This window comes from Pan troglodytes, chromosome 1 (assembly GCF_028858775.2).
Source record: "Pan troglodytes isolate AG18354 chromosome 1, NHGRI_mPanTro3-v2.0_pri, whole genome shotgun sequence".
Classification (NCBI taxonomy): Eukaryota; Metazoa; Chordata; class Mammalia; order Primates; family Hominidae; genus Pan; species Pan troglodytes.
In genome coordinates this window covers 203,141,612-203,166,103 of record NC_072398.2, presented here as the reverse complement: position 1 = coordinate 203,166,103, position 24,492 = coordinate 203,141,612, and the positions used below count along the sequence as shown (strand labels likewise).

General features: G+C 44.8%; 1 protein-coding gene and 1 non-coding gene across 4 annotated transcripts; both read left to right on the top strand.

Annotated features, from left to right (window-relative positions):
• Nucleotides 1-1,287: 1,287 nt before the first annotated feature.
• On the top strand, nucleotides 1,288-24,173 carry PPP1R8 (protein phosphatase 1 regulatory subunit 8). 3 transcript variants are annotated; one of them, XM_063804032.1, is made up of 7 exons: nucleotides 1,288-1,344; nucleotides 5,393-5,453; nucleotides 11,340-11,493; nucleotides 13,659-13,879; nucleotides 15,832-15,976; nucleotides 19,657-19,721; nucleotides 22,739-24,173. In XM_063804032.1, the coding sequence occupies exons 4-7, from the start codon at nucleotides 13,814-13,816 to the stop codon at nucleotides 23,090-23,092; spliced, it is 630 nt and encodes a 209-aa protein (XP_063660102.1). In that variant the 5' UTR covers nucleotides 1,288-1,344; nucleotides 5,393-5,453; nucleotides 11,340-11,493; nucleotides 13,659-13,813; the 3' UTR covers nucleotides 23,093-24,173. The 3 variants fall into 3 exon arrangements, with proteins under 3 accessions (XP_063660102.1, XP_524632.2, XP_063660100.1); XM_524632.8 differs by lacking the exon at nucleotides 1,288-1,344 and adding an exon at nucleotides 3,106-3,526; XM_063804030.1 differs by lacking the exon at nucleotides 1,288-1,344 and adding an exon at nucleotides 3,430-4,001.
• Nucleotides 7,038-7,203, top strand: LOC112207358 (small Cajal body-specific RNA 1). Its single transcript, XR_002941792.1, has one exon. It is a non-coding gene; the product is annotated as a small Cajal body-specific RNA 1 (non-coding RNA).
• Nucleotides 24,174-24,492: the final 319 nt, after the last annotated feature.

The following is a 24,492-nucleotide window of genomic DNA, read 5'->3' as shown; positions in this document are numbered from 1 at the left end:
AGAGACTGTCCTCGTCATGGGAACGTAGCTTTTGCTTTTGGTCACTAATTGCAGACCAGAGCCCACCTCAGATCTCAGTCCATCCTGTTCCCTAAGTCTGGGAATCACCTGCTGCTTCCCCGCTTTTCAAAGCATAGTTAGGGCCGGGCACAGTGACTCATGCCTGTAATCCCAGCACTTTGGGAGACTGAGGCGGGTGGATCACCTGAGGTCAGGAGTTCGAGACCAGCCTGGCCAACGTGGTGAAACCCTGTCTCTACTAACAATACAAAAACTAGGCCGGATATGGTGGTTCGTGCCTGTAATCCCAGCATAATCCTAGCACTTTGGGAGGCCGAGGCAGGTGGATCATCTGAGGTCAGGAGTTTGAGACCAGCCTGGCCAACATGATGAAACCCTGTCTCTACTAAAAATAGAAAAATTAGCTGGGCATGATAGCAGGCACCTGGAATCCGAGTTACTCGGGAGGCTGAGGCAGGAGAATCGCTTAAACCTGAGAGGTGGAGGTTGCAGTGAGCCAAGTTTGTGTCATTGCACTCCAGCCTGGGCGACAAGAGCGAAACTCCATCTCAAAAAGAAAAAAATGATAATAAATAAGAATACAAAAATCAGTCAGGTGTGGTGGTGTGTGCCTGTAATCCCAGCTACTCGGGAGGCTGAGGCAGGAGAATCACTTGAACCTGGCGGGTGGAGGTTGCAGTAAGCTGAAATCACACCATTGCATTCCAGCCTGGGAGACAAAAGCAAGACTTTTTCTGGCAGGGCACAGTGGCTCACACCTGTAATCCCAGCACTTTGGGAAGCTGAGGCAGGCGGATCACCTGAAGTCGGGAGTTCGAGACCAGCCTCACCAACATGGTGCAACCCCGTGTATGGTGGCACATGCCTGTAATCCCAGCTACTTGGGAAGGTGAGACAGGAGAATTGCTTGGACCTGGGAGGTGGAGGCTGCAGTGAGCCGAAATCCTGCCACTGCACTCCAGCCTAGGTGACAGAGTAAGATTCGTCTTAAAACATAATAATTTAAAAACTTTTTAAAGTTTTCTGACCTCAATATGCTCCTAATGTCTTTAGATCTTATTCTAAGGAAATCTATCAAAGGCCAACATACTAATAATCTCTTTATTGAGATACCAAAATCCAAAGGCAGCTAGCACATCAGTCTATTTTAAAAGGTTAAGGACCTAGATTGCTGCCCTCTAGTTTGCTGGTCTATACTGACATCATTGGTGCCCAAACAAAGAGCATTTTGCTTTATGAGGGCCTAGGTAAGCATAAGGTGCCACGTGTGAATATCTACTGTGCTAGAAACAGAACATGGCCAAGGAGTAAAGAATTAGAAAGGTAAGATGTAGCTTTTAGATTTCCTGGGTCTATAGTCAGCAATAGAAGGATCACACAAGCTGAGAAGTTGAAATACAAAGTTGCCATAAGATGCTATCAGGTCACTGCTAACTGGAAATGGCTTCAACACCACGTTATGCCTAAAAGGAGCATAGAACCTCAAAGGCCCACACAATTTCTGTAGGTAAAAGTATCTTCTTCTTTTCTGTTAGACTCAAAAACTTTTGGGACTAATTCCTTCTAAAAAATCATGCCCTGTATTCAGAAGAGAGGGACATAGGATTATTTCTGTTTTCTTGAAACCAAGTTTAGAATTTGAATTTTTCCAATCAGCCTAGTCTTACTTTGGAATCACAAGGCTGAAAAGGAAGATATTAACAGGCCATTTGATAAGTGATCTGATTAGTCGCCATCCTTGCTGGATAAGTTTACCGTGCTTTAAAGGCCAGAGGAAAAGGTGTTTCTCCAGTCTACCTAAGAGTTGATAATCTTAAAATCCAAGTTAATGTTATATTGCAGTTACTTTTTTGATCTTCTCACTCCTTCTAAGTTATTATTGCAGTTAAATCTTGAGGGCTGGAGACTTCATCAAGGGCAAAAATCTTTTGAATAGGCTGATTTTCTACAGAACCAGTAGCATGGAAGCAAGAAAAGAACTACTTTCGTCATAGATTCCTCAACTTGCTGAGCAGTGCCTCTTTCTGGATGAACAGGAACTTCGCAATTGATTTATTTAAAAAAGGAAAAACTGGTCAGATAATCCTCCCAACGCGTCTACAAAAGTGAAAAAGGGGGCATCAGTTGCATGCTAATAATAAATATAATTATACCAACATCAAAGTGTAAGAGAGAATAGTGATTCATGAGCATGGCCTTCAGCATCATATAGGTTTAGGTTTTTGATCCCACTCACCACTTGTTCTAGGGTGAAGCTGGGCAACTCAATCTCTCTGAGCCTCTCCTCTGGAATTATAATAATACCTAACTCAAGAGTGTTGTCAGGATTAAGTGAGATGATCCATATAAAATACATACTTGCCCAGGTAACTGCTGAACAGACAATGCCATTAAAACCAGAGGCCCTGCTAATGGTCTCTTAAAGCCAGCTGGTGATCTAGGGCAAGCGAGCAATCCTTATGCTTCCTTGCACTATAACCAAAAGCAAAAAATCCTTTTTAAAAAAATTAACCGTTTGAGCCAAGCACAGTGATGATTTGGACCCCTGCTTTCTGACTGGACCTGCTCCTGGCTCCTGCTTGTCCAGAGTTTTCATAAACAGACTAGGTGACCCCTAATGCAGATTCCCTGATAATCTACAGGCCTAAACGTGAATTAGAAAAAAGTGAGTAGGGTGCCACTTTTTGGAGAAGGGCTGGATGAGGAGAAACAACAATCACTCCAATCTCCGAGTTTTGCCCTTTAGCTTCTCCGCTTTGAGGGCAAAAGGCTGACGGTCTTAACCTAAACTCTGGAGGAGGATGTAGTCCCCAGATTTTTTCTTTCTTTCCTTTTTTTTTTTTGAGACGGAGTCTCACTCTGTTGCCCAGGCTGGAGTGCAATGGCGCGATCTCGGCTCACTGCAACCTCTGCCTCCCGGGTGCAAGCGATTCTCCTGCCTTAGCTTCCCAAGTAGCTGGGATTACAGGCATGTGCCACTACGCTCGACTAATTTTTGTATTTTTAGTAGAGACGGGGTTTCACCATGTTGGTCAGGCTGGTCTCAAACTACCGACCTCAAGTGATCCGCCCGCCTCAGCCTCCGAAAGTGCTGGGATTACAGACGTGAGCCATCGCGCACGGCTTAGTCCCAAGATTTTAGAGCCAAGAAGCGTTTGCAGGAGGACGTAGGGAAAGACTGACTCCCCCCCTACAAAGCCCCTTTTCCTTTGACACCTCCTGGCCAAGGAAAACCCTGACCACTGGAGACTTCCAGAGACGGCCAACTCGCACAAACGCTGAAAAAAAAAATCCCAAAAGCTCCTCTGTCCCCACTAGAGGCACCGCCCCCCGTACGGGCGTGCGTGAGCGTGCGTACGCACAGGCTGCTGGGATGCCGCTTTTCCCGTCTCGGTCTTCCAGTTTCCCGTCGTGCTTCGGGCGCGCCAAATGGGAGGGGGAGACGCAAGATGGCGGCAGCCGCGAACTCCGGCTCTAGCCTCCCGCTGTTCGACTGCCCAACCTGGTGAGTGGCGGGGCGGCCAGGGCTAGAGTGGCCCGGCCGGAGCTATCCTGGGCTGGAAGGGCGGCTCTTTTTTTACTTTTCTGCTGCGAGCCGAACGGCTCAGAAACCCTGGAATGGTTGAGGAAAAACTGTTCGCTGCACCGGGCCGGGCGACGTGTTGAAGAACCGAGAGCCTGGAGCCCAGGCCCAGGAACTGAAGAAACCCGGGGTTGGGGGCTCAAAGGCGCTCACTTAGGCAGCCCCTTTGAGCGATTAGCCAGTTGCCGGAGCGCTTCGAGGCCTTGGCCCGAACTTACGCCCAACTCTTGACTGAGTGCCTGGTGCTCTCGTGGAGCATCGCATCTGGCCCCTTCCTGTACGTCCCGAGCGCGCTCGAGCCAGCCCCGGCCCCAACCCTACCTCCAAGCCCCGCATCCCTCTGTGGTTGCTGCATCCCTCGTGCGGCACTTGTCTGTCTGCCACAGAGAACACGAGGGTAGGTTAGCGCCATCCCTGCCCTCAGGGAGCTCCCAGTCTGTGGCACTAGTAGGCATTAGTAATGGTTGGCATGAACCCTTTTTATCCCTTCGAAAGTTCTTGGGAATAATGAAATAATTTAATTTGGTCTTTGAGTAGGGTACAAGTTGAATAAATATGAATTATCTTACAAGGAAACGCTTCTGAATGAAGAGTTTTTTTCTGCTGTAGCTCATCGCAGTGTATTGTTTGTTGCTTGTCTCTGTCTCCCGTTGTATTGCCATCCTCAAGGGCAAAGACTGCATCTTTGTATTCCCAGCTCCTAGGCCTGAGTCAGGCACATAGTAGGAATTCAGAAAGTATGTTTTGGATGTAACATTCCTCCTTTTTCCTGGACAAAATGGCCTTTTGTCCGGTGCATTGTCCTTTCCATAGAGGAGGGGTTGGGGCAGGATTGTGAGATGACTGTGTTGCATCTTCAGTTAGCTAGACAAGGATACGTTTTTTCATGTGCAAATCTAAAGGTTCTAGTGAGGTGGTTCTTTTTTCTAACTTCAAATTAGCAAACCCAAAAAGCAAGCAAATGTGTGGCTATTTTCTGGATCGGTTTGCACTTTTGTAATAGTTGCTTCAGTCTACAAATTCTGTATCCATTTTGATCCCTCGCTGTATTGATTTCAAATTTGGGCCGAGACAGCAAACATAGTTAGAAAGCACTGCTCTTGAGATCACCTACCCTTTCCTTAGGATCTGGTAGGTACCAGGCACCGTTAGGTGCTTTGACATATGTGAGTCTCCCTTGAATGGTATGGCTGTAGGATATATAGGAAACGTCCCCTAATCATGCTGTTGTAGAAAGACCTGTTTCAAGGGTAACATATTCATTTGGTACCTGGTTTCATGGGGCATGATTTTGAATTGCCCTAGTTCCCTAATTATGCACCTCTGATTTGGTTTCAGAGCTCAGGACAGTACTCTTTGCTTACTCTGTGATGAGACTAATCTTGATCAGCCCCAAACAGCAACTAATTTATTCGATCTTTATATGATATTGGAGTAGGGGTAGATTTCAGATTCAAACTCCAGGTGACTAGACCACCCCAGCTATCGTACTTGCACTCTGTATGCAGTTCTTTCTCTGAGGTGAAGATCCAGTGTTAAAATATAGGTTTCTTGGTGCTGCTCTAAATACAGATCTACTAAAATCTGTTGCAGAGCAATTGAATCACTAGGGAAGTAAGTGTCAAACGTAGAATGGAGCTGTAATAACAGTGAAGTGGATGACATTTCTGCTTGAACATGAACTAATTATAGGCTGGTAGGAGAGCTGCAGTGTTGAATGGGACAATGGTTGTAAATAGCATTTATAAACTCATCCTGAAAATGCTTTTTTCTATTTTTATTTTTCAGGGCAGGTAAGCCCCCTCCCGGTTTACATCTGGATGTAGTCAAAGGAGACAAACTAATTGAGGTATGGAAATACATGTCTTACTTTTTTGCCCACCACACTAAAGATTTTTGCCAGTGACTCACTTTTCCACCCCCTCTCCTGTGCTTTGTTTTCCAGCAATGCTACTTTCTTTCATCCTGATTTTTTTTTCTGTTAAAAGCACATGGTGACATCACACATTTAAAGCTTATGTCTACCACAGACACTCAATTTTTTGTGACTTCTCTCAAATGAAGGGTTTTAATAGGTCATGGGTCCTGTGGGCCCCAGTCAAACTGGAAGCCCCGTTAGTTTGGTTAATTCCCTCTCCCTGAGTACATGGAGTTGTGTAAACCGTGCAAGGTATGCAGTAACTGAAGAAAGTGAATGATATATATTGAGTTTAACTTCTAAGTTAATTTTAAGAGATTCAAGCCCAACTCCTTATAAGAAGTATGGTAAACTAAGACATTTACTCAAAAAGATAATGGAATTGTGGTGAAATTCATTAATTGATTCTTTCAAAACATGTATTGAGTGTTTACTATGTGCCAGTTACTGTGCTTGGCATACAGATTGCAGCAGTAAGCAAAACCAACATGATTTCTCTCCTCAAGTCATCCAGTGGGAGAGACAGAATCACACCAAAAAATTACATAATTATACTTGAATTAAGTACTATAAAAGTTTAGCAGAATTCCAGCTTTTATACAAGCCTCTAGAGAGAACACCACATAGGAGTTCAAGAGAACATGAGTTTTTATTAGCTATTAGTTTGCGTAAATTTTTTATAATCCTTACGGTATTATTTATTTACCAAGAGATGGATATTAAGCCCACTATGACCATGTAGCTGTGAGTCTCCCTGTATTAGACCAATTTTATATTTGCTTGCTCAGCTAGAATTTAGGTTCAAGGCCCCATTGTTGAATGCAGTTTTTTCATTGTGGTTTTTTGGTATTTAATAAAAATGTTGCAGTTCCATGGTTGCTAGATTGAAAAGCTATCTGAGATCTTTTGAAGGTTACTCTGTAAATATATTGTTGTCACTTTTGAGATGTTGTAGAGATAACCAGGTATTTTGCAAAGTATTAAGGCATGCACGAGTTTTAATGATTTCTCCTGTTATGAATACATCATGGACTCAGCCAGTCACAGAGAGCCCCTTTGTCATGGGTTCTTCTCTCTTAAAGATTTAAAACCTCAAGATTATTCAAAGAAATAATTTAGCTAAAATATCTGTAAAACCTTTTTTGCTATAGATTGTTCCACAGTTACAAAATATTTGTTGCTAAATAGCACAAAGCTTGAAGACATATAGGGATCTGTTTTATTACTAGAATTTAGCAAATCTTTAGTTTGCAACAGGAAGAAACAGACAGGGTTGCCTAGTCTTAATGATAACATCACATTCCTTTGTGGAATAATTGGTATTACGTTTTCAAAACACTCTAACTTGCCAGACACTCCTCTGATCATTGGTGTCTATTAGCTGATAACGTTCTCTTTCGATGTTGTTAAGTGTGCTGAGTTGCCACAAAGTTGTCAAGTTACAATCCTTAGACATCACTGTATTCTTGAGAGGCGTAGACCTGAGGTGTGCTTATTTTTAGATTTAAACTTGATCAGCACTTGATACTAACCGAGCTGTCTGTATCCTAGCCTTGTGACAAAGGCTTGTGATGTGTTGTGATAGCTGGGTTTAAGAAGTGCAATATTAAAACAAAAGCCATGAGTCTTTTAAGCCCAGTGTGTAAAGATACACTCTGAGTTATAACTCAGAGGCACAACTGGATAGCGGTACTGGCCATAGCTAGTCAAGAAGCTACGGCTTTAGTGACTGTTGAAAGCCAGTGCATTATTTCATTCACTTGGACAGAAGCAGCACATTGTTCAACATCTAACACATTTCCTTGGTTCTAAGACATACTGTTTTCTGTTAAAATTCCATACATTTTGGCCAGGCGCGGTGGCGGCTCGCACCTGGCCTCCCAGCACTTTGGGAGGCCGAGGCGGGCAGATCACCTGAGGTCAGGAGTTCAAGACCAGGCTGGCCAGCATGGCAAAACCCCGTCTCTACTAAAAGTAAAAAAATTAGCCAGGTGCAGTGGCACACGCCTATAATCCCAGCTACTTGGGAGGCTGAGGCAGGAGAATCGCTTGAACCCAGGAGGCAGAGTTTGCAGTGAGTGGAGATTGCACCACTGCACTGCAGCCTGGGCAACAAAGCAAGACTCCATCTCAAAAAAAAAATTCATTCATTTTAACATTTCTGTAATTGGGGTGCCTTTAATACTGAATGTGTACATTTAATTTGGAGGCCCTCTTTTTTTTTCCTCTCAAAGAAATCCCTAAATCTCTAGTATGTCTTTTGGCACCCTAGATTCATAGAAATTTAGTCATTGTTATTTTAGAACCCAAGAGCTGGTGGTCTTTCATGTTCGTTCAGCACGATCTGTGAGCACTGTGGTTAGCAAATTTAAGTTTGTGACAGCATAATCCATGTGCACATAAATATGAATGAGAAGTGCAATGAGATTCAGCCCAAATAGCTATTACCTAGAGAGAACAAGTTGTTGAAATTTCTGGGCTCTCTCTTAATCCTGAAATAATGTCTTATTTTTAACTCAAGTCTTAAAAACCTTGGGTCAAAGCAGACATGAAGGTGACTGACTGAGCTGTCAGGCTGTTGTTGAATCTTGGTTCTCCATAGTAGTGTGGGCCCAGAACAAGCTCTTCCAGCAGCAGATGGGCACTGCCAGATAGGGTTTCCCAGAGGTGACCCACATATCCAAGCTAGCCTGAATTAATTGAACCTTAAGGCTGAGCTTGAAAGAAACTGGCTAAGTGATTGTTTAAGGAAAAGAGTGTGACCCACAGTACTTATTCTCTCCTTAAAATATTCCTTGCCATATGGTGCATTTTTTGATGTAACTAGAATGAAGAAAATATATAATGTGGTTAAAACAGCTTAGACTCTGAAGCCAGACAAATCTGAATTTCTAACCCGGCCCACAAGTATCTAACTGTGTGAACTTGAGTATGTTAATTTCTTTATGCCTCAATTTTGTCATTTATAAAAATAGGAAGAGAATAGTATTACCCACCTCATAGGGTGGTTGTGAGGATGAAATGATATAACGTAAAACTCATAGCATAGTGTGTGGCATAGAAGCGCCTAGCAGTTGTTACTGTAATCAGTGCTGAAAGTGTGCTTGCATGAGGTGTAACTTTTGGTTTTGTAAGGGGAGAATAGTAGCCCATTGTGAGTTAAAGGACTTAGCCAGGAATGAAATATAAGCTTCTTGATTCCCAGCCGGGTACTAACTTGACTATACTCTACTCAGCTTTATGCTATATTTTCTCAGGGATTTTAGGAGTATAGTGTGAAATGTGAACTAGAGTTTAATGAGACCTCATGTTTAAAGGAAAAACACAACATACCCAAATGAGAGTTATTCCTCAAGTGCTCCCACTAGATTACTAGACCACTAGCACTGGAAGAAGCTTTAGCAATAATTCATCTAGAGTCCTTCATCTATAACAGTCCAGTTTATAACTGATCTGTGGCAAAGGCTTTACTGATCCAGGATTAAAAGAAATATAAGGACAGGTATAGCAAGTTTTTTATTTTTATTTTTTTGTTTGTTTTTGTTTTCGAGATAGAGTCTTGCTCTGTCGCCCAGGCTGGAGTGCAGTGGCCGATCTCAGCTCACTGCAAGCTCTGCCTCCCGGGCTCATGCCATTCTCCTGCCTCAGCCTCCCGAATAGCTGGGACTACAGGCACCTGCCACCACGCCCGGCTAATTTTTTTTTTGTATTTTTAGTAGAGACGGGGTTTCACTGTGTTAGCCAGGATGGTTTTGATCTCCTGACCTTGTGATCTGCCTGCCTCGGCCTCCCAAAGTGCTGGGATTACAGGTGTGAGCCACTGCACCCCGCCAGCAAGTTTTTTATAAAGCTAAATTTAGCTCAGGTCTAGCACGGTGGCTAACACCGGTAATCCCAGCACTTTGGGAGGTTGAGGCTGGCCATTCACCTGAGGTCAGGAGTTCGAGACCAGCCTGGGCAACATGGTGAAACTTGTTTGTTTTGAGACTGTCTCAAAAACAAACAAAAATACTTTGGGACTATGGCAGCATGATTAGAATAGAAATAGGTGTTTACACTTAATTCCTTTCCCAAATATACATTTGAATGTTTATTTTCCGAGAAGCAATCTTATTACAATTTTTTTCGGTTTCACTAGGCTAAAAGCAATCTTGTTACTTTATAGACATGCATTGTGCTTCTTGTTTCCTAATTGATCTAAAATTAAGATCCAGCAGAACCTTTTTTCAGAAGACAGCCACTCTTCATACAATTGTTGATCTCAGGCCAGGCACGGTGGCTCACCCCTGTAATCCCAGCACTTTGGGAGTCCGAGGCGGGTGGATCATGAGGTCAGGAGATCAAGACCATCCTGGCTAACACGGTGAAACCCTGTCTCTTCTAAAAATACAAAAAATTAGCTGGGCGTGGTGGCACACGCCTGTAGTCCCAGCTACTGGGGAGGCTGAGGCAGGAGAATGGTTTGAACCCGGGAGGCAGAGCTTGTAGTGAGCCGAGATCACGCCACTGCACTCCAGCCTGGGTGACAGAGACTCGTCTCAAAAAAAAAAAAAAAAGAATTGTTACTGTCTTGAGGGCAGGCCACTTATATCTAATAGAATTAAGAAAAGTTGGGCCGGGCGCAGCGGGTGGCTCACGCTTGTAATCCCAGCACTTTGGGAGGCTGAGGAGGGCAGATCACGAGGTCAGGAGAACGAAACCATCCTGGCTAACACGGTGAAACCCCTACCAAAAATACAAAAAATTAGCTGGGCGTGGTGGCGGGCGCCTGTAATCCCAGCTACTTGGGAGGCTGAGACAGGAGAATCTCTTGAACACGGGAGGCAGAGGTTGCAGTGAGCCGAGATCGCACCACTGCATTCCAGACTGGGCGACAGAGCGAGACTTAGTCTCAAAAAAAAAAAAAAGAAGTTGGCCAGCCGTGGTGGCTCACACCTGTAATCCCAGCACTTTAGGAGGCTGAGGTGGGCAGATCATGAGGTCAGGAGTTCAAGACCAACCTGGCCAGTATGATGAAACCCTGTCTTTACTAAAAAGTACAAAAAGTAGGCCGGGCTCGGTGGCTCACGCCTGTAATCCCAGCACTTTGGGAGGCCGAGATGGGCGGATCATAAGGTCAGGAGTTCGAGACCAGCCTGGCCAACATGGTAAAACCCCGTCTCTACTAAAGATACAAAAAATTAGCCGGGCATGGTGGTGCGTGCCTGTAATCCCAGCTACTTGGGAGGCTGAGGCAGGAGAATTGCTTGAATGCAGGAGGTGGAGGTTGCAGTGAGCCAAGATTGCACCATTGCACTCCAACCTGGGTGACAGTGTGGGACTCCGTCTCAAAAAAAAAAAAAAAAAAAATTAGCTGAATGTGGTGGTGCACGCCTGTAGTCCCAGCTCCTCAGGAGGCTGAGGCAGGAGAATTGTTTGAACCCAGGAGGCGGAGGTTGCAGTGAGCCAAGATCATGCAACTGTACTCCAGCCTGGGCAACAGAGCGAGACTCCATCTCAGAAACAAAAAAGAGAAAGAAAAGTTATTTTCATACCAACACTAGACAAACACTACATTGAGGAGATGAATTACCATCCATTCTCCAAAAAATGTTATTTTAGTAAATTATTCTGAGTACTTTATGTTGAAGAATAATGGGAGATATTTTTTTCTCCTTGGAAAGGATTTATTTTTCTTTTTTTGATGCAAGGAGATGGAGTTTTTACTCAATCTAATGGAAAGGAATTTTATCTACTCAAGATTCTCTATTTGGGAGAGTTTTTGGTAAATGCTGTTGAAACAAGATTTAAGTAATATTTAATTTAATATTTATTTAGAAACTGATTATTGATGAGAAGAAGTATTACTTATTTGGGAGAAACCCCGATTTGTGTGACTTTACCATTGACCACCAGTCTTGCTCTCGGGTCCATGCTGCACTTGTCTACCACAAGCATCTGAAGAGAGTTTTCCTGATAGATCTCAACAGTAGTAAGTAACTCCCTCCCAATTCACATGTTACCTTTAGGCAGTATGAAAATACTCTTTGGGTTCTTTAGTTTGGAAATTACGTTTTATGGAAAAAGTTAATGTTTGGTTTTTAAATCCACCCTTCTCTATTTCTGTGATTTTTCTATTTTCCTGAGATAATTGCTAACTGACTGTGGAGAGAAGAGGGGTTTGGGGAGCACTGTCCTGGAGGAATCAATAAGCAAACATAAGCTGGATGTGGGGGCTCACATCTGTAGCTACTCAGGAAGCTGAGGCGGGAGGATCACTTGAGCCCAGGAGTTCAAGACTGCAGTGAGCTATGATCACACCACTGCACTCCAGTCCAGGTGACAGAACAAGACCCCATTTCTTAAAAACAAACAAACAAACAAAAAAGAGCTTGGTGCAGTGGCTCACTCCTGTAATCCCAGCACTTTGGGAGGCCGAGGTGGGCGAATCATTTGAGGCCAGGAGTTTGAGACCAGCCTGGCCAATATGGTGAAACCTCGCCTCTACCAAAAATACAAAAATTAGCTGGGTGTGGCCGCGGGTGCCTGTAATTCCAGCTTCTCGGGAGGCTGAGGCAGGAGAATCGCTTGAACCCAGGAGTGGAAGGATTCAGTGAGCTGAGATGGTGCCACTGCACTCTAGCCTGGGCAACACAGCAAGATTCTGTCTCAAAAAAATAAAGACAAGGAAAAAGGCACCCAGGAACTAGGGACCATGTGTGTTCAAGTGTTTATAGGACCATAATAAATTGTGATTCTGTTTCAGCAGAAGCCATGATTAGCTCCATTGATGTAATAGAGCAGCAATATAGGGCATTTTAAGAATGATTGTCTTGAGGAAAATTTCATTATTCTGGTTCTTTATCCCATCTCTGTTTTGCTTTGACTATGAATAATACCAGTTTTAATTCCATAAGCAAGGCCAGGCATGGTGACTCACACCTGTAATCCCAGCACTTTGGGAGGCCGATGTCAGTGAATCTCTCAAGCCCAGGAGTTCAAGACCAGCATGAGCAATGTAATGAGACCCGCGTCCCTACAAAAAAATATAAAAAGTAGCCCTGTATTGTGGAGTGCGCTATGGTCCCAGCTGCTTGGGAGGCTTAAGTGGGAGGATCATTTGGGCCCAGGAGGTGGAGGTTGCAGCGAGCCATTATCGCATGACTGTACTCCAGTCTGGGTGACGAAGCAAGCTGTACCTCAAAAAAATAAAAATAAAATACTCCATAAGTATTAATTAATTGAAGTATCCATAAGCATACACCAATTAATAAGAGTTTAAACTTTGCCTAAGATAATCCACAGAAATGCAATTGAGATTTAACTGCATGGGGCCCTGAAGTTTGTTCATTTTGCCCATGTGTGAATACAGTGTAAAATGTAAAGGGTCCTGCTTCCTGGGCATATCATGTTGGACTCCACCACTCTCCTACTACCATACGCAGAAACATACACTCACACATCACCCTAATCTGCTTATATAAGGGTCTTGGAGAGCTTTGTCTCGCAAATACTTATCTTTTCTCTCCCATTTTATAACACGCAGAATGCCAACAGGGGAAAATATTCAGAATCTGTAGTAGGATTTTGGCTTGCTTTGGCATTGATATTGCACCTGTTTCAGCCAAGCTCTTTCTTGTCCTGGGGAAAACCTAAGCATAACTGCCACCAGGCCAGCAATTTCTATATTCTTTTGACTTGGAGCTGGAGAGGGAAAACTACAGTGATGTCCAGCTCCTGCTTTGGGAGGCGTGGCTTCTGCTGGGTTGGAGCCATTCTTATTTGACCCAGAATGGAGCCAAGCCTGTATGGCAGCAGAGAACGGGCAGTGGTATTTGTTATCTGGGGGAACAACAGGTCTGAGGATATAAGAAACCCACCGAGGAGATTCAAGGCTCAGTGAGGGAGTTTCCTTCTCACTGTAACACATGATGGATGTGGTGGACCCAGTGCCATTTTCATTTTTTAAAAAGCTGGAGTTTCTGACCATGATCCTGACTATGGCATTTTTAAAATAAATTAAAAACAGACAAAAAAGCAAAACTGATGTGCTGGGGGGAAGCTGACCTGATAAGAGAGTTGGCGATGATACTCTTCCTTCTAAAACTCAGGTTGTTTTTGTTTTCCCCCTTACGTTTCTGATTTGGTTATTCCCAGCACACGGCACTTTCTTGGGTCACATTCGGTTGGAACCTCACAAGCCTCAGCAAATTCCCATCGATTCCACGGTCTCATTTGGCGCATCCACAAGGGCATACACTCTGCGCGAGAAGCCTCAGACATTGCCATCGGCTGTGAAAGGAGATGAGAAGATGGGTGGAGAGGATGATGAACTCAAGGGCTTACTGGGGCTTCCAGAGGAGGAAACTGAGCTTGATGTAATTCCCTGTTTGTGTCATTGTTTTGTCTTTGGGGACCCTGGTTTTTGGAGTATATAGCTGTTCTATGTAGCTGGAAATGCCAGTGACTTAGCAGCAGGGGGTTCTCTTGAGTCCAGTAATGGGCCTTTGGCAATCTGGTGTGGCCAGCTGTGACAGCTCTCGGAGAGCCACATTGTATGGATTTGGTTGTGTATCACCAGGCCTAACAAGGAGGCTGAGTCCCAGCCACTAGTCTCCTTGAGCTGTTTTGTGCACCTTCACTGGCTGTTAGAAGCTAAGACTGGAAGCTACATTTCTCTGTCCCTTGACTGCTTAGAGCTAATGCTGTCCAATATGGTAGCCACTAACAATATATCAAGTATTATGTAGTCACATATGGCTAGTGGCTGCTATGTTGGCTAGTGCAAAGAGAGAATGTTTTCATCCTCACAGAAAGTTCTGTCAGACAGCACTGGCTTAGAGAGACTGACATTTTCATTCATTCATGTAGCTTTTTTTGGTGCTATCTGAACAGCCCAGGAATCTTCTGAATAGAGCCAGACTGCTTTTGTTCTTCCATGGGCCTCGCTGTCCTGAGGGCCATGAATTTTATAAGATTTAATTTGAAGGTGCTAGAAGTTTTCCTTTTTTGAAGCTGACCCCAGTAGTTTGGTGTGGCTATAGTCCTTTACATAGCTGTCACTGCACTGGTGTGATTGGTCTGTTCAAATAGACCAAATGCAATCATGTCCTTAACCACCCACCTGCATTTACTATTCCTGTACACCAAGGCAGTTTCCTGGCTCTTAGGAAGAAAAGCACGATAGAAATTGTACAATTTAGGCCGGGCACAGTGACTCACGTTTGTAACCCCAGCACTTCGGGAGGCCGAGGTGGGCGGATCACCTGAGGTCAGGAGTTCGAGACCAGCCTGGCCAACATGGAGAAACCCCATCTCTACTAAAAATACAAAAAATTAGCTGGGTGTGGTGGTGCATGCCTGTAATCCCAGCTACTCAGGAGGCTGAGGCAGGAGAGTCACTTGAACCCGGGAGGTGGAGGTTGTGGTGAGCCAAGATCGCGCAGTTGCACTCCAGCCTGGGCAACAAGAGCGAAACTCCGTCTCAAAAAAAAAAAAAAAAAAGAGAAATTGTACAATTAAGAAGTCGTTTTGTTTTGAAGAAGTGGCTTCATAGCCAGGGACCTTGCTGTTGCCCATTTCCCCTTTAGGCCACCTTATCCAGGCTGCTGCTATACTTCCATGGCTTTTAGTTCAGTATGTTAGGTACTCCCTGGATCTTCATTCTTAAGACATTTAGAATTATCTCAAACTTGTGGTTTGTACCAGAAAGGAATAATTTCAGTGGATTGGGAAGAGGCAAGCAACTGAGCTAAGGCCAAGTTAATTATTGAGATAGTTATGAATAGAATTGGGGCCAGACACAGGATGGGGCATGACAAAATATTAACGCCAAAAATTAAGTGCACTAGCAGTGTCCTTAATTTTGAAGGAGAAAGCTACTAGGAAGGAAGCAGCCAGTTGTCCTTTTTCATCTCAATTTTGTTACTTAAAAACAATTCTTGGCGTTTCTTCCAGCCACATTTCCTTTTAATTCTCAGCTTATTGTGGGCATGAAGACATGATAGCCTTTCTTCAGCAACAACAAAAAACACAACTCAAGGATATTTGCACAGATGACCTGTTGTCAGCTCAAGGCCCTTTACCTCTTGAATATCACTGCCCCGCTAGTCAATGAGGATGTTCCACATTCTTTCTAATGAGACTTGAGACTTGTTAGTATTCGTAGTCTCGGGACAGTATGAATCTTCTCTAAATGCAGAAGCGTCTCAACTCCCTTTGGAGGTCAAGATTAGCCCCTCATGCCTTCCTGACCTTTATTTAGTATGATTTTCTCCATCAGATTCCCTTTGTACTGACTGCTGTCTTTTCTGTATGAACCCTGGCCTAGAACCTAACAGAGTTCAACACTGCCCACAACAAGCGGATTTCTACCCTTACCATTGAGGAGGGAAATCTGGACATTCAAAGACCAAAGAGGAAGAGGAAGAACTCACGGGTGACATTCAGTGAGGATGATGAGATCATCAACCCAGGTGAGGTATCTTGCTAGTTTATTCTGATGAAAAAGCTGTGGTTGGCCCGGGCGCGGTGGCTCACGCCTGTAGTCCTAGCAATTTGGGAGGCCGAGGAGGGTGGATCACTTAAGGTCAAGAGTTCAAGACTAGCCTGGCCAACAAGGTGAAACCCCATCTCTATTAAAAAAAAAATACAAAAATTAGCTGGGCATGGTGGTGCTCGCCTGTAGTCCCAGCTACTTGGGAGGTTAAGGCAGGAGAATTGCTTGAACCCAGGAGGCAGAAGCTGCAGTGAGCCGGGATTGCGCCATTGCACTCCTGCCTAGGTGACAAAAAAAAAGAAAGAAAAAGCTGTGGTTGGTCAGGCATAGTGGCTCATGCCTATAATCCCAGCACTTTGGAAGGTTGAAGTTGGTGGATTGCTTGAGGCCAGGATTTCAAGACCAGGGTGGCCAACATGGCAGAACCCTGTCTCTACAAAAAATACAAAAATCAGCCAGGCATGGTGGCACACACCTGCAGTCCCAGCTACTCGGGAAGCTGAGGCAGGAGAATCGCTTAAACCTGGGAGGCAGAGGTTGCAGTGAGCCGAGATTGTGCCACTGCACTCCCACCTGGGTGACAGAGTGAGACTGTCTCCAAAAAAGAGTTTCCAGGGTTGGACCTAGAAATTTATATATTTTTTAATTTTTCTTTTTTGTGCGTGTGTGAGACACGATCTCATTCTGTCGCCCAGGCTAGAGTGCAGTGGCACAGTCACGGCTCACTACAGCCTTGACCACCCAGGCTCAGGTGATCCTCCCACCTCAACCTCCTGAGTATCTGGGACAACAGGTGCACGTCACCACGCTCAGCTAATTGTCATATGTTTTGTAGAAATGGGGTTTCATCATGTTGCCCAGGCTGGTCTTGACCTCCTGGGCTTAAGCGATCCTCCTGCCTCAGTCTCCCAAAGCACTGGGATTACAGGCATGAGTCCCCATGCCTGGCTGAAATTTTTATTTTTTATTTTTTATTTTTATTTATTTATTTTTTGAGACGGAGTCTCATTCTGTCACCCAGGCTGGAGTGCAGTGACGCAACTTCGGCTCATGCAACCTCTGCCTCCTGGATTCAAGTGATTCTCCTGCCTCAGCCTCCCAAGTAGCTGGGATTATAGGCTTCTGCCACCACACCTGGCTAATTTTTTTGTATTTTTAGTAGAGACGGGGTTTCACCATGTTGGCCAGGCTGGTTTTGAACTCCTGACCTCAGGTGATCTGCCCTCAACCTCCCAAAGTGCTAGGATTACAGGCGTGAGCTACCACGCCCAGCCCAAAATTTATATTTTTTAATGAGCTCCTGTTTGTACAACAGCCAGCAATTTGGGAACCACTGGACTCGACAAATTTCTTTTTTTTTTTTTTTTTTGAGACAGAGTCTCGCTCTGTCGCCCAGGCTGGAGTGCTGGAGTGCAGTGGCACGATCTCAGTTCACTGCAACCTCCGCCTCCTGGGTTCACGCCATTCTCCTGCCTCAGCCTCCCGAGTAGCTGGGACTACAGGTGCCAGCCACCATGCCCGACTAATTTTTTTTTTTTTTTTGTATTTTTTTTAGTAGAGACGGGGTTTCACCGTGTTAGGCAGGATGGTCTCGATCTCCTGCCCTCGTGATCCGCCTGCCTTGGCCTCCCAAAGTGCTGGGATTACAGGCGTGAGCCACCATGCCCGGCCTGACAAATTTCTTAAGTCTCTTTCAGGAGCGAGGATCTGATCAGACTGTTTTTCTCACTGAAAATTAGTGCCCTCGGCCGGGCACGGTGGCTCACCCCTATAATCCCAGCACTTTGGGAGGCCGAGGTGGGCGGATCACGAGGTCAGGAGATCAAGACCATGCTGGCTAACACGGTGAAACCCCATCTCTACTAAAAATACAAAAAATTAGCTGGGTGTGGTGGCGGGCGCATGTAGTCCCAGCTACTTGGGAGGCTGAGGCAGGAGAATGGCGTGAACCTGGGAAGCGGAGCTTGCAGTGAGCCGAGATGGTGCCACTGCACTCCAGCCTGGGCGACAGAGCAAGACTCCGTTTCAAAAAAAAAAAAAGAAAGAAAGAAAATTAGTGCCCTCGAGCTTTCTTAGGGAAATGTGTTCAGGCAGTGTAGCATAGTGGTTAAAAGCACAGGCTCTGAAACCAGAGGGGCCATGAGAGAAGTTTGGGATACCTTTTTAGAGACATTGTCTCTTTCTTAATCAGCTTGGATATTTTTGTCCTTTCTCGTCTATATAGAAGCCATTTGTTCATTGAGCATAGATTGATGGTGAATATAATACCAGAGTGTCCTCTTTAAAGACATGGATCCTAATATGTGAAAATCCAGACTTAAAGCAAATAAACCAGGAGCTAATTATAATTACTCAAATTAAATAGTGATTCTTTGTTTTCCAAAGGGATTTCTGGGAGTTTTTCTTTCTTTCTTTCTTTCTTTTTTTTTTTTTTTTTGAGACGGAGTCTCCTTCTGTCGCCCAGGCTGGAGTGCAGTGGCGCGATCTCGGCTCACTGCAAGCTCCACCTCCCGGGTTCACGCCATTCTCCTGCCTCAGCGTCCCGAGTAGCTGGGACTACAGGTGCACGCCACCACACCCGGCTAATTTTTTGTATTTTTTAGTAGAGACGGAGTTTCACCATGTTAGCCAGGATGGTTTCGACCTCCTGACCTCATGATCTGCCCACCTCGGCCTCCCAAAGTGCTGGGATTACAGGCGTGAGCCACCGCGCCCGGCCAGGAGTGTTTCTTTCAATAACAAGCAACCTCATTGAAAATAAGATGACAACATCTATTAGGGAAATGATTCCTTCTCTATCACTATATTAAGTTAACTGGGGCTTGGAGTAGTTTTCTCTAGTAGTGGTACATAAGTTGGTGCCTCTGCCTGTTTCCAGTCACATTCAACCTTCAGTGAGAAAACTCCGCCATCCTTGGTGATCCAGCCCAGTCATCCCCTCTGTGCTCCAGAAACACTGTTGTGCACTTCTCTTGAAGCACCTCTGTGTTGTAGCCTATCTGGCTCTGTGACTGTGAATTCAAGGGTGGGACAGTATCTTGCTCTTCATTTCCTGTGTAGACGGGGGCATCAGAGCCTTTAGTGCAAGTCTTGCTTATATACAGTTCAGGCCGTTCAAGTCAAAAGGCCAGGTTCAGTTTGAAGCCCTGGCTTTGAAACCAAAATCCGTTTTTTTGCTAATAAGCAGGCATTAGCAAGGCATTTGATATGTGACCTCTTGACATGTCATTGTTTTGTCACTGATATGGAACTGATAATGTCTACTCTTCTTTTCTTTCCCCTCAAAAGAGGGAGTTATACAGAATGGGAAAGAACTTGGGGGAGGGCAGCACAGCACAGTGGTGCAGATCACAGGCCTGTTTTGAACTACTTGGACTCAAGTCCTGGCTCCTGTACTCTCCACCAGAGCAACTGGGCCAGTCACTTTGCTCCTCCAAGCCTCAGTTTGCTTTCTCATCTACTAAATGTTGATTGTGGTAGTACCTACATCACAGGGTCTTTGTGAGGATTTAGCACAATGCCCAGCACCCAGGAAGCACTCTCTGTGTTTTACAATTTTAATATGAGTTGTTGTGATGGTTTGTTTGCAGTGACTCCTGTACCCTTATTCCTCCCAGTAAAGTACCAACCCAACCCTGCCCTCTTCTCTTTTTGCAGAGGATGTGGATCCCTCAGTTGGTCGATTCAGGAACATGGTGCAAACTGCAGTGGTCCCAGTCAAGGTAGGAAGCACATGAAATGCCATACAGTCTGTGTTTTAAAACCTGCTCTTTAGGCCAGGCGCGTTGGCTTTTGCCTGTAATCCAAGCACTTTGGGAGGCTGAGGCAGGCAGATCAAGAGGGTCAAGAAATCGAGGCCAGGCACAGTGGCTCACACTTGTAATCCCAGCACTTTGGGAGGCCAAGGCAGGCAGATCACCTGAGGTCAGGAGTTCGAGACCAACCTGGCCAACATGGTGAAACCCTGTCTCTACTAAAAATACAAAAATTAGCCAGGCGTGGTGGTAGGTCTCTGTAATCCCAGCTACTCGGGAGGCTGAGGCAGGAGAATCGCTTGAACCTGGGAGGCGGAGGTTGCAGTGAGCTGAGATCGCACCATTGCACTACAGCCTGGGCAACAGAGCAAGACTCTGTCTCAAAAAAAAAAAAAAAAAGAAGAGATTGAGACCATCCTGGCCAACATGTTGAAACCCTGTCTCTACTAAACATACAAAAATTAGCTGGGTGTGGTGGCGCATTCCTGTAGTCTCAGCTAATTGGGAGGTTGAGGTGGGAGAATCGCTGGAACCGGGGAGGTGGAAGTTGCAGTGAGCTGAGATGGTGCCACTGCACTCCAGCCTGGTGACAGAGCAAGACTCCATCTCAAAAAAAAAATAACCTGCTCTTTATGTGCTGTTGAGTGAGTGCTTAATTTTAAAATACATAACATGCTCCTCTCCCATTTCTCATTCTGTGGAAATGAAATCTATGTTTAGGGAATCCTGGAGTACCACAGAAAGGCTGTAGATAACTAGCCAGCTTGATGTTTCATGTAAATAATGTGCAATGTGAATCTGTAAATTCATTTTCCAGAGGGGTGCAGAGAGAGGCCCACCTTCTTTTGGCCTTTCTCTTCGGACTCAAAGTAAGCTATTAGGTGGAGGAGATGCATTATTGCAATACCACACAGTTTGCCATGCCTTTATTTTATGAGTGGCAATGGCACAGATAGGAATGTCAGCCCAGGTGTGGATTAAGTTTAAAGATAAGTATGTTGGCTGGGTGCGGTGGCTCACGCCTGTAATCCCAGCACTTTGGGAGGCCGAGGTGGGCAGATTACAAGGTCAGGAGATCGAGACCATCCTGGTGAACATGGTGAAACCCCGTCTCTACTGAAAATACAAAAAAAAATTAGTTGGGCGTGGTGGTGGGCGCCTATAGTCCCAGCTACTCAGGAGGCTGAGGCAGGAGAATGGCGTGAACCCGGGGGGCAGAGCTTGCAGTGAGCCGAGATCACACCACTGCACTCCAGCCTGGTCGTCAGCGAGACTCCATCTAAATAAAAAAGATTGTATGTTGAAGAACCAAGGGGTAGAAGTTACAGAGATGCTCCGATCGTTCAGCATGTGGAAGAACTATCAGATAGCTAGAACTGTCCAAACAGCAACAAACTTCCCCTTAAGAGTAGTGAGATCCCTGTTAATATTCAGAAGGTGATTAGAAAATGCTGGTTAGAGATGATATAGAAAGTTTTACTTTTTATAAAAAAAAAAATCTCTAAAATATATTAGACTAAGTAAGATCTGTCAGAGTTCCTGCTTAGACTTTGTTTAATCCAAAAGGAGTATAGGAGTGAGCAGGATGTTTCATGAGCTTTAGTCTAGTATGGAAAAGTAGATGTTTTTCTGTGGGACTCCATAATGCCCCTTGAGCTTTTTCTTTTGTTTGTTATTCCTTTGGAATGTTTTCTTGTCATTAAAGTACAAAATCAACAGGTGTATGGTTTTATGTCAGTTTTATTGCAGTATAATTTACATATAATAAAATCTACATATTTACGTGTATAGTTTTGGCAAATATATGTGTAACCACCACCATAATCAAGATAGAGAAGATTTCTCTCACTCCAAAAAGTTGCCTCGTAGCCCTTTGCAGCAGCCCACTCCCAGGCCCAGGCAGCCAGTAAATATTTTCTTCACTGTAGATTGGTTTTGCTCTCAGATTAATGTTTAAAAATTGGACACCAGGTCGGGTGTGCTGGCTCACGCCTGTAATCCCAGCACTTTGGGAGGCCGAGGCGGGCTGATCACCTGAGGTCCGGAGTTCAAGACCAGCCTGACCAACATGGAGAAACCCTGTCTCTACTAAAAATACAAAATTAGCCAGGCGTGGTGGCGCATGCCTGTAATCCCAGCTACTCCGGAGGCTGAGGCAGGAGAATGGCTTGAACCCGGGAGGCAGAAGTTGCTGTGAGCTGAGATCGAGCCATTACACTCCAGCCTGGGCAACAAGAGCGAAACTCTGTCTCAAAAAAAAAAAAAAAAAAAATTGCACACCAAACACGGACATACCACATTTTTCCCCCTCAAAAAAGGGTAAAATATCTATTGCCATCTTTTATCATTTCCATTTCCTAAAAGGGATTTTTTTTTAAATGTTTTTTATTTTTGAGACAGAGTCTTACTCTGTCACCCAGGCTGCAGTGCAGTGGCACCATCTCAGCTCATTGCAAACTCTGCCTCAAGTGATTCTTGTGCCTCAGCCTCCCGAGTAGCTGTGATTACAGGCACCCGCCACCACGCCTGGCTAGTTTTTGTATTTTTAGTAGAGATGGGGTTTTGCCATGTTGGCCAGGCTGGTCTCAGACTCCTGATCTCATGTGTTCCTCCTAAAAGGGCATTTTAATATGAAATAAGAAAGTGAGCTATGTAACTTTAGGATAAAGAATGGTCATTAAAATTGATATGGTTTACTTTATGTAAAACTCACAACACCATCCTTCTTGGCTGACGTAGGATGGTGAAAACTTTGTTATGGAGCAGTGTTTGGGAACCATCGTAGATGACTGGAAAGGTCTCTTCAAACCGTAAGATTTCAACATCATGAAATAGGTTGTCTGGAAAGGAGAACAGGCTAGAAGTTAGGAAGCTTTCCCAAAAGCCATTTTTTTAAGGCTGGAATAGAAAAAGCTAACCACTCTTGGGCCTCACCTCTTGTCTTCTCTCTCCAATCTCTCCCCTCTCCTCATCGTGAACTGTAGAAGAAGCGTGTGGAGGGCCCTGGCTCCCTGGGCCTGGAGGAATCAGGGAGCAGGCGCATGCAGAACTTTGCCTTCAGCGGAGGACTCTACGGGGGCCTGCCCCCCACACACAGTGAAGCAGGCTCCCAGCCGCATGGCATCCATGGGACAGCACTCATCGGTGGCTTGCCCATGCCATACCCAAACCTTGCCCCTGATGTGGACTTGACTCCTGTTGTGCCGTCAGCAGTGAACATGAACCCTGCACCAAACCCTGCAGTCTATAACCCTGAAGCTGTAAATGAACCCAAGAAGAAGAAATATGCAAAAGAGGCTTGGCCAGGCAAGAAGCCCACACCTTCCTTGCTGATTTGATATTTTTGGTCATGGAGAAGGGTGGGATTGGGTGGGAATGGGGTGGAAGGGTGAGGGGAGCTAATGAACTAGGGAGAAAAACTTTCCATGTGTGCGGTATCGTCTTTCAGAATGTCTCCTGGCATCCTAACCATGTAATATGACAATTGGGGGTGGGGTTGAAATAGCCCATAAAGACCTGTCTTCACAACACTTGCAGTGTAGAGAAAGGCTTCTTATATCCTTTTCAATAGACTGCCCTGGCTCTTTCCTAGGCCTTCCACTACCTCCTTTCTTTCTCCCACTTTCTAGGATCATTTTTATGTAAAGTCACATATCCCAGGCCCTCAGGTTGAATCCAGAGCTGTACAGGTTACAGTAGCATCACCAGCCTTGGGGGTCCAGAGCCTAATTTATATTCACTATCCTTCCAAGTCCCGGGTAGCAGAAGGGTTGCCATAGATCTCAGTTCGATCAAAAAGAAGGCTTAGAATTCTGCAGTTAAGCTGAGGTTTAAACTAAAAAATGTTTCCTTGGGTCAGTGGTTTTGAGGTCCAGTAGTTAGGCTTTTCTCTTTTGTCCTTCCTGTTGGAATGAAAACATTTCGATTTTCCTTCATCTGTGACTGGTGCCATAGACACAGGTTTATAGTTTTAACTTACAGTATTGTTTGAAATTTACCTGTTTTTCTTGTCAAACCTGAGCACTCCTCCTGCTGAAGTTTCTTATTTAATTCCAGAGTACTGTCCTCTACTCTAAGGCATTACTTTTAAGTGTATTATGACGGCAGTTTTCAAAGGATATGACCAGTTGGGGTAATTCAAATTAAAAAGGAAAAGATTTGTTTGGAAGTAACTGGTGTCTCTAAGAGGAATTTTTAGATGTCAGTTTGGAGGCTCTTTCCCCCCTCAATTGAGAGCTCTTGTTATTTAGAGCTCCAAGACTAGACCTGGCTAACAAACATAGGAGACAAAGTTAGGAAACATTGATACAAGCTTTGTACAGAGATTTGTACATTTGTGTAATAGGCCTTTTCATGCTTTATGTGTAGCTTTTTACCTGTAACCTTTATTACATTGTAAATTAAACGTAACTTTTGTCATTTGGGTGCAGGCTGTGAATTTGTCTCTCAGTCACTGATTGCCACTGCCATCTGGAAATGTTTGCTAAAGGCACAGTCACTGGGCTTGGGAGGCAATGCTCCATCCCCATTATATTACAAATAAAGATGCCCTAAATGAGTGTGGAAATTCTAATGAGAGAATCTAGTCCCCAGACTGAAGCCTCACAAAGCAGCGTTGGTTCGGAAGTGCTTGGTGCCCTTCATCAGGAGACCTCATAACGGGAGACGGGGCTTTAGGGCGTTTGCATAAGCCCTATCACCCACCCTGCGGTTAGAGCTCTGTGCATTTGAGCCATAG

Bases quoted from the DNA above. Each gene is read 5' to 3' on its own strand.
- PPP1R8 (XM_524632.8), top strand. From the start codon at position 3,471: ATGGCGGCAGCCGCGAACTCCGGCTCTAGCCTCCCGCTGTTCGACTGC. The intron at 13,880-15,831 runs GTAATTCCCTGT...ACCCTGGCCTAG, and splicing joins AGGAGGAAACTGAGCTTGAT to AACCTAACAGAGTTCAACAC. The intron at 15,977-19,656 runs GTGAGGTATCTT...CTCTTTTTGCAG, and splicing joins TGATGAGATCATCAACCCAG to AGGATGTGGATCCCTCAGTT.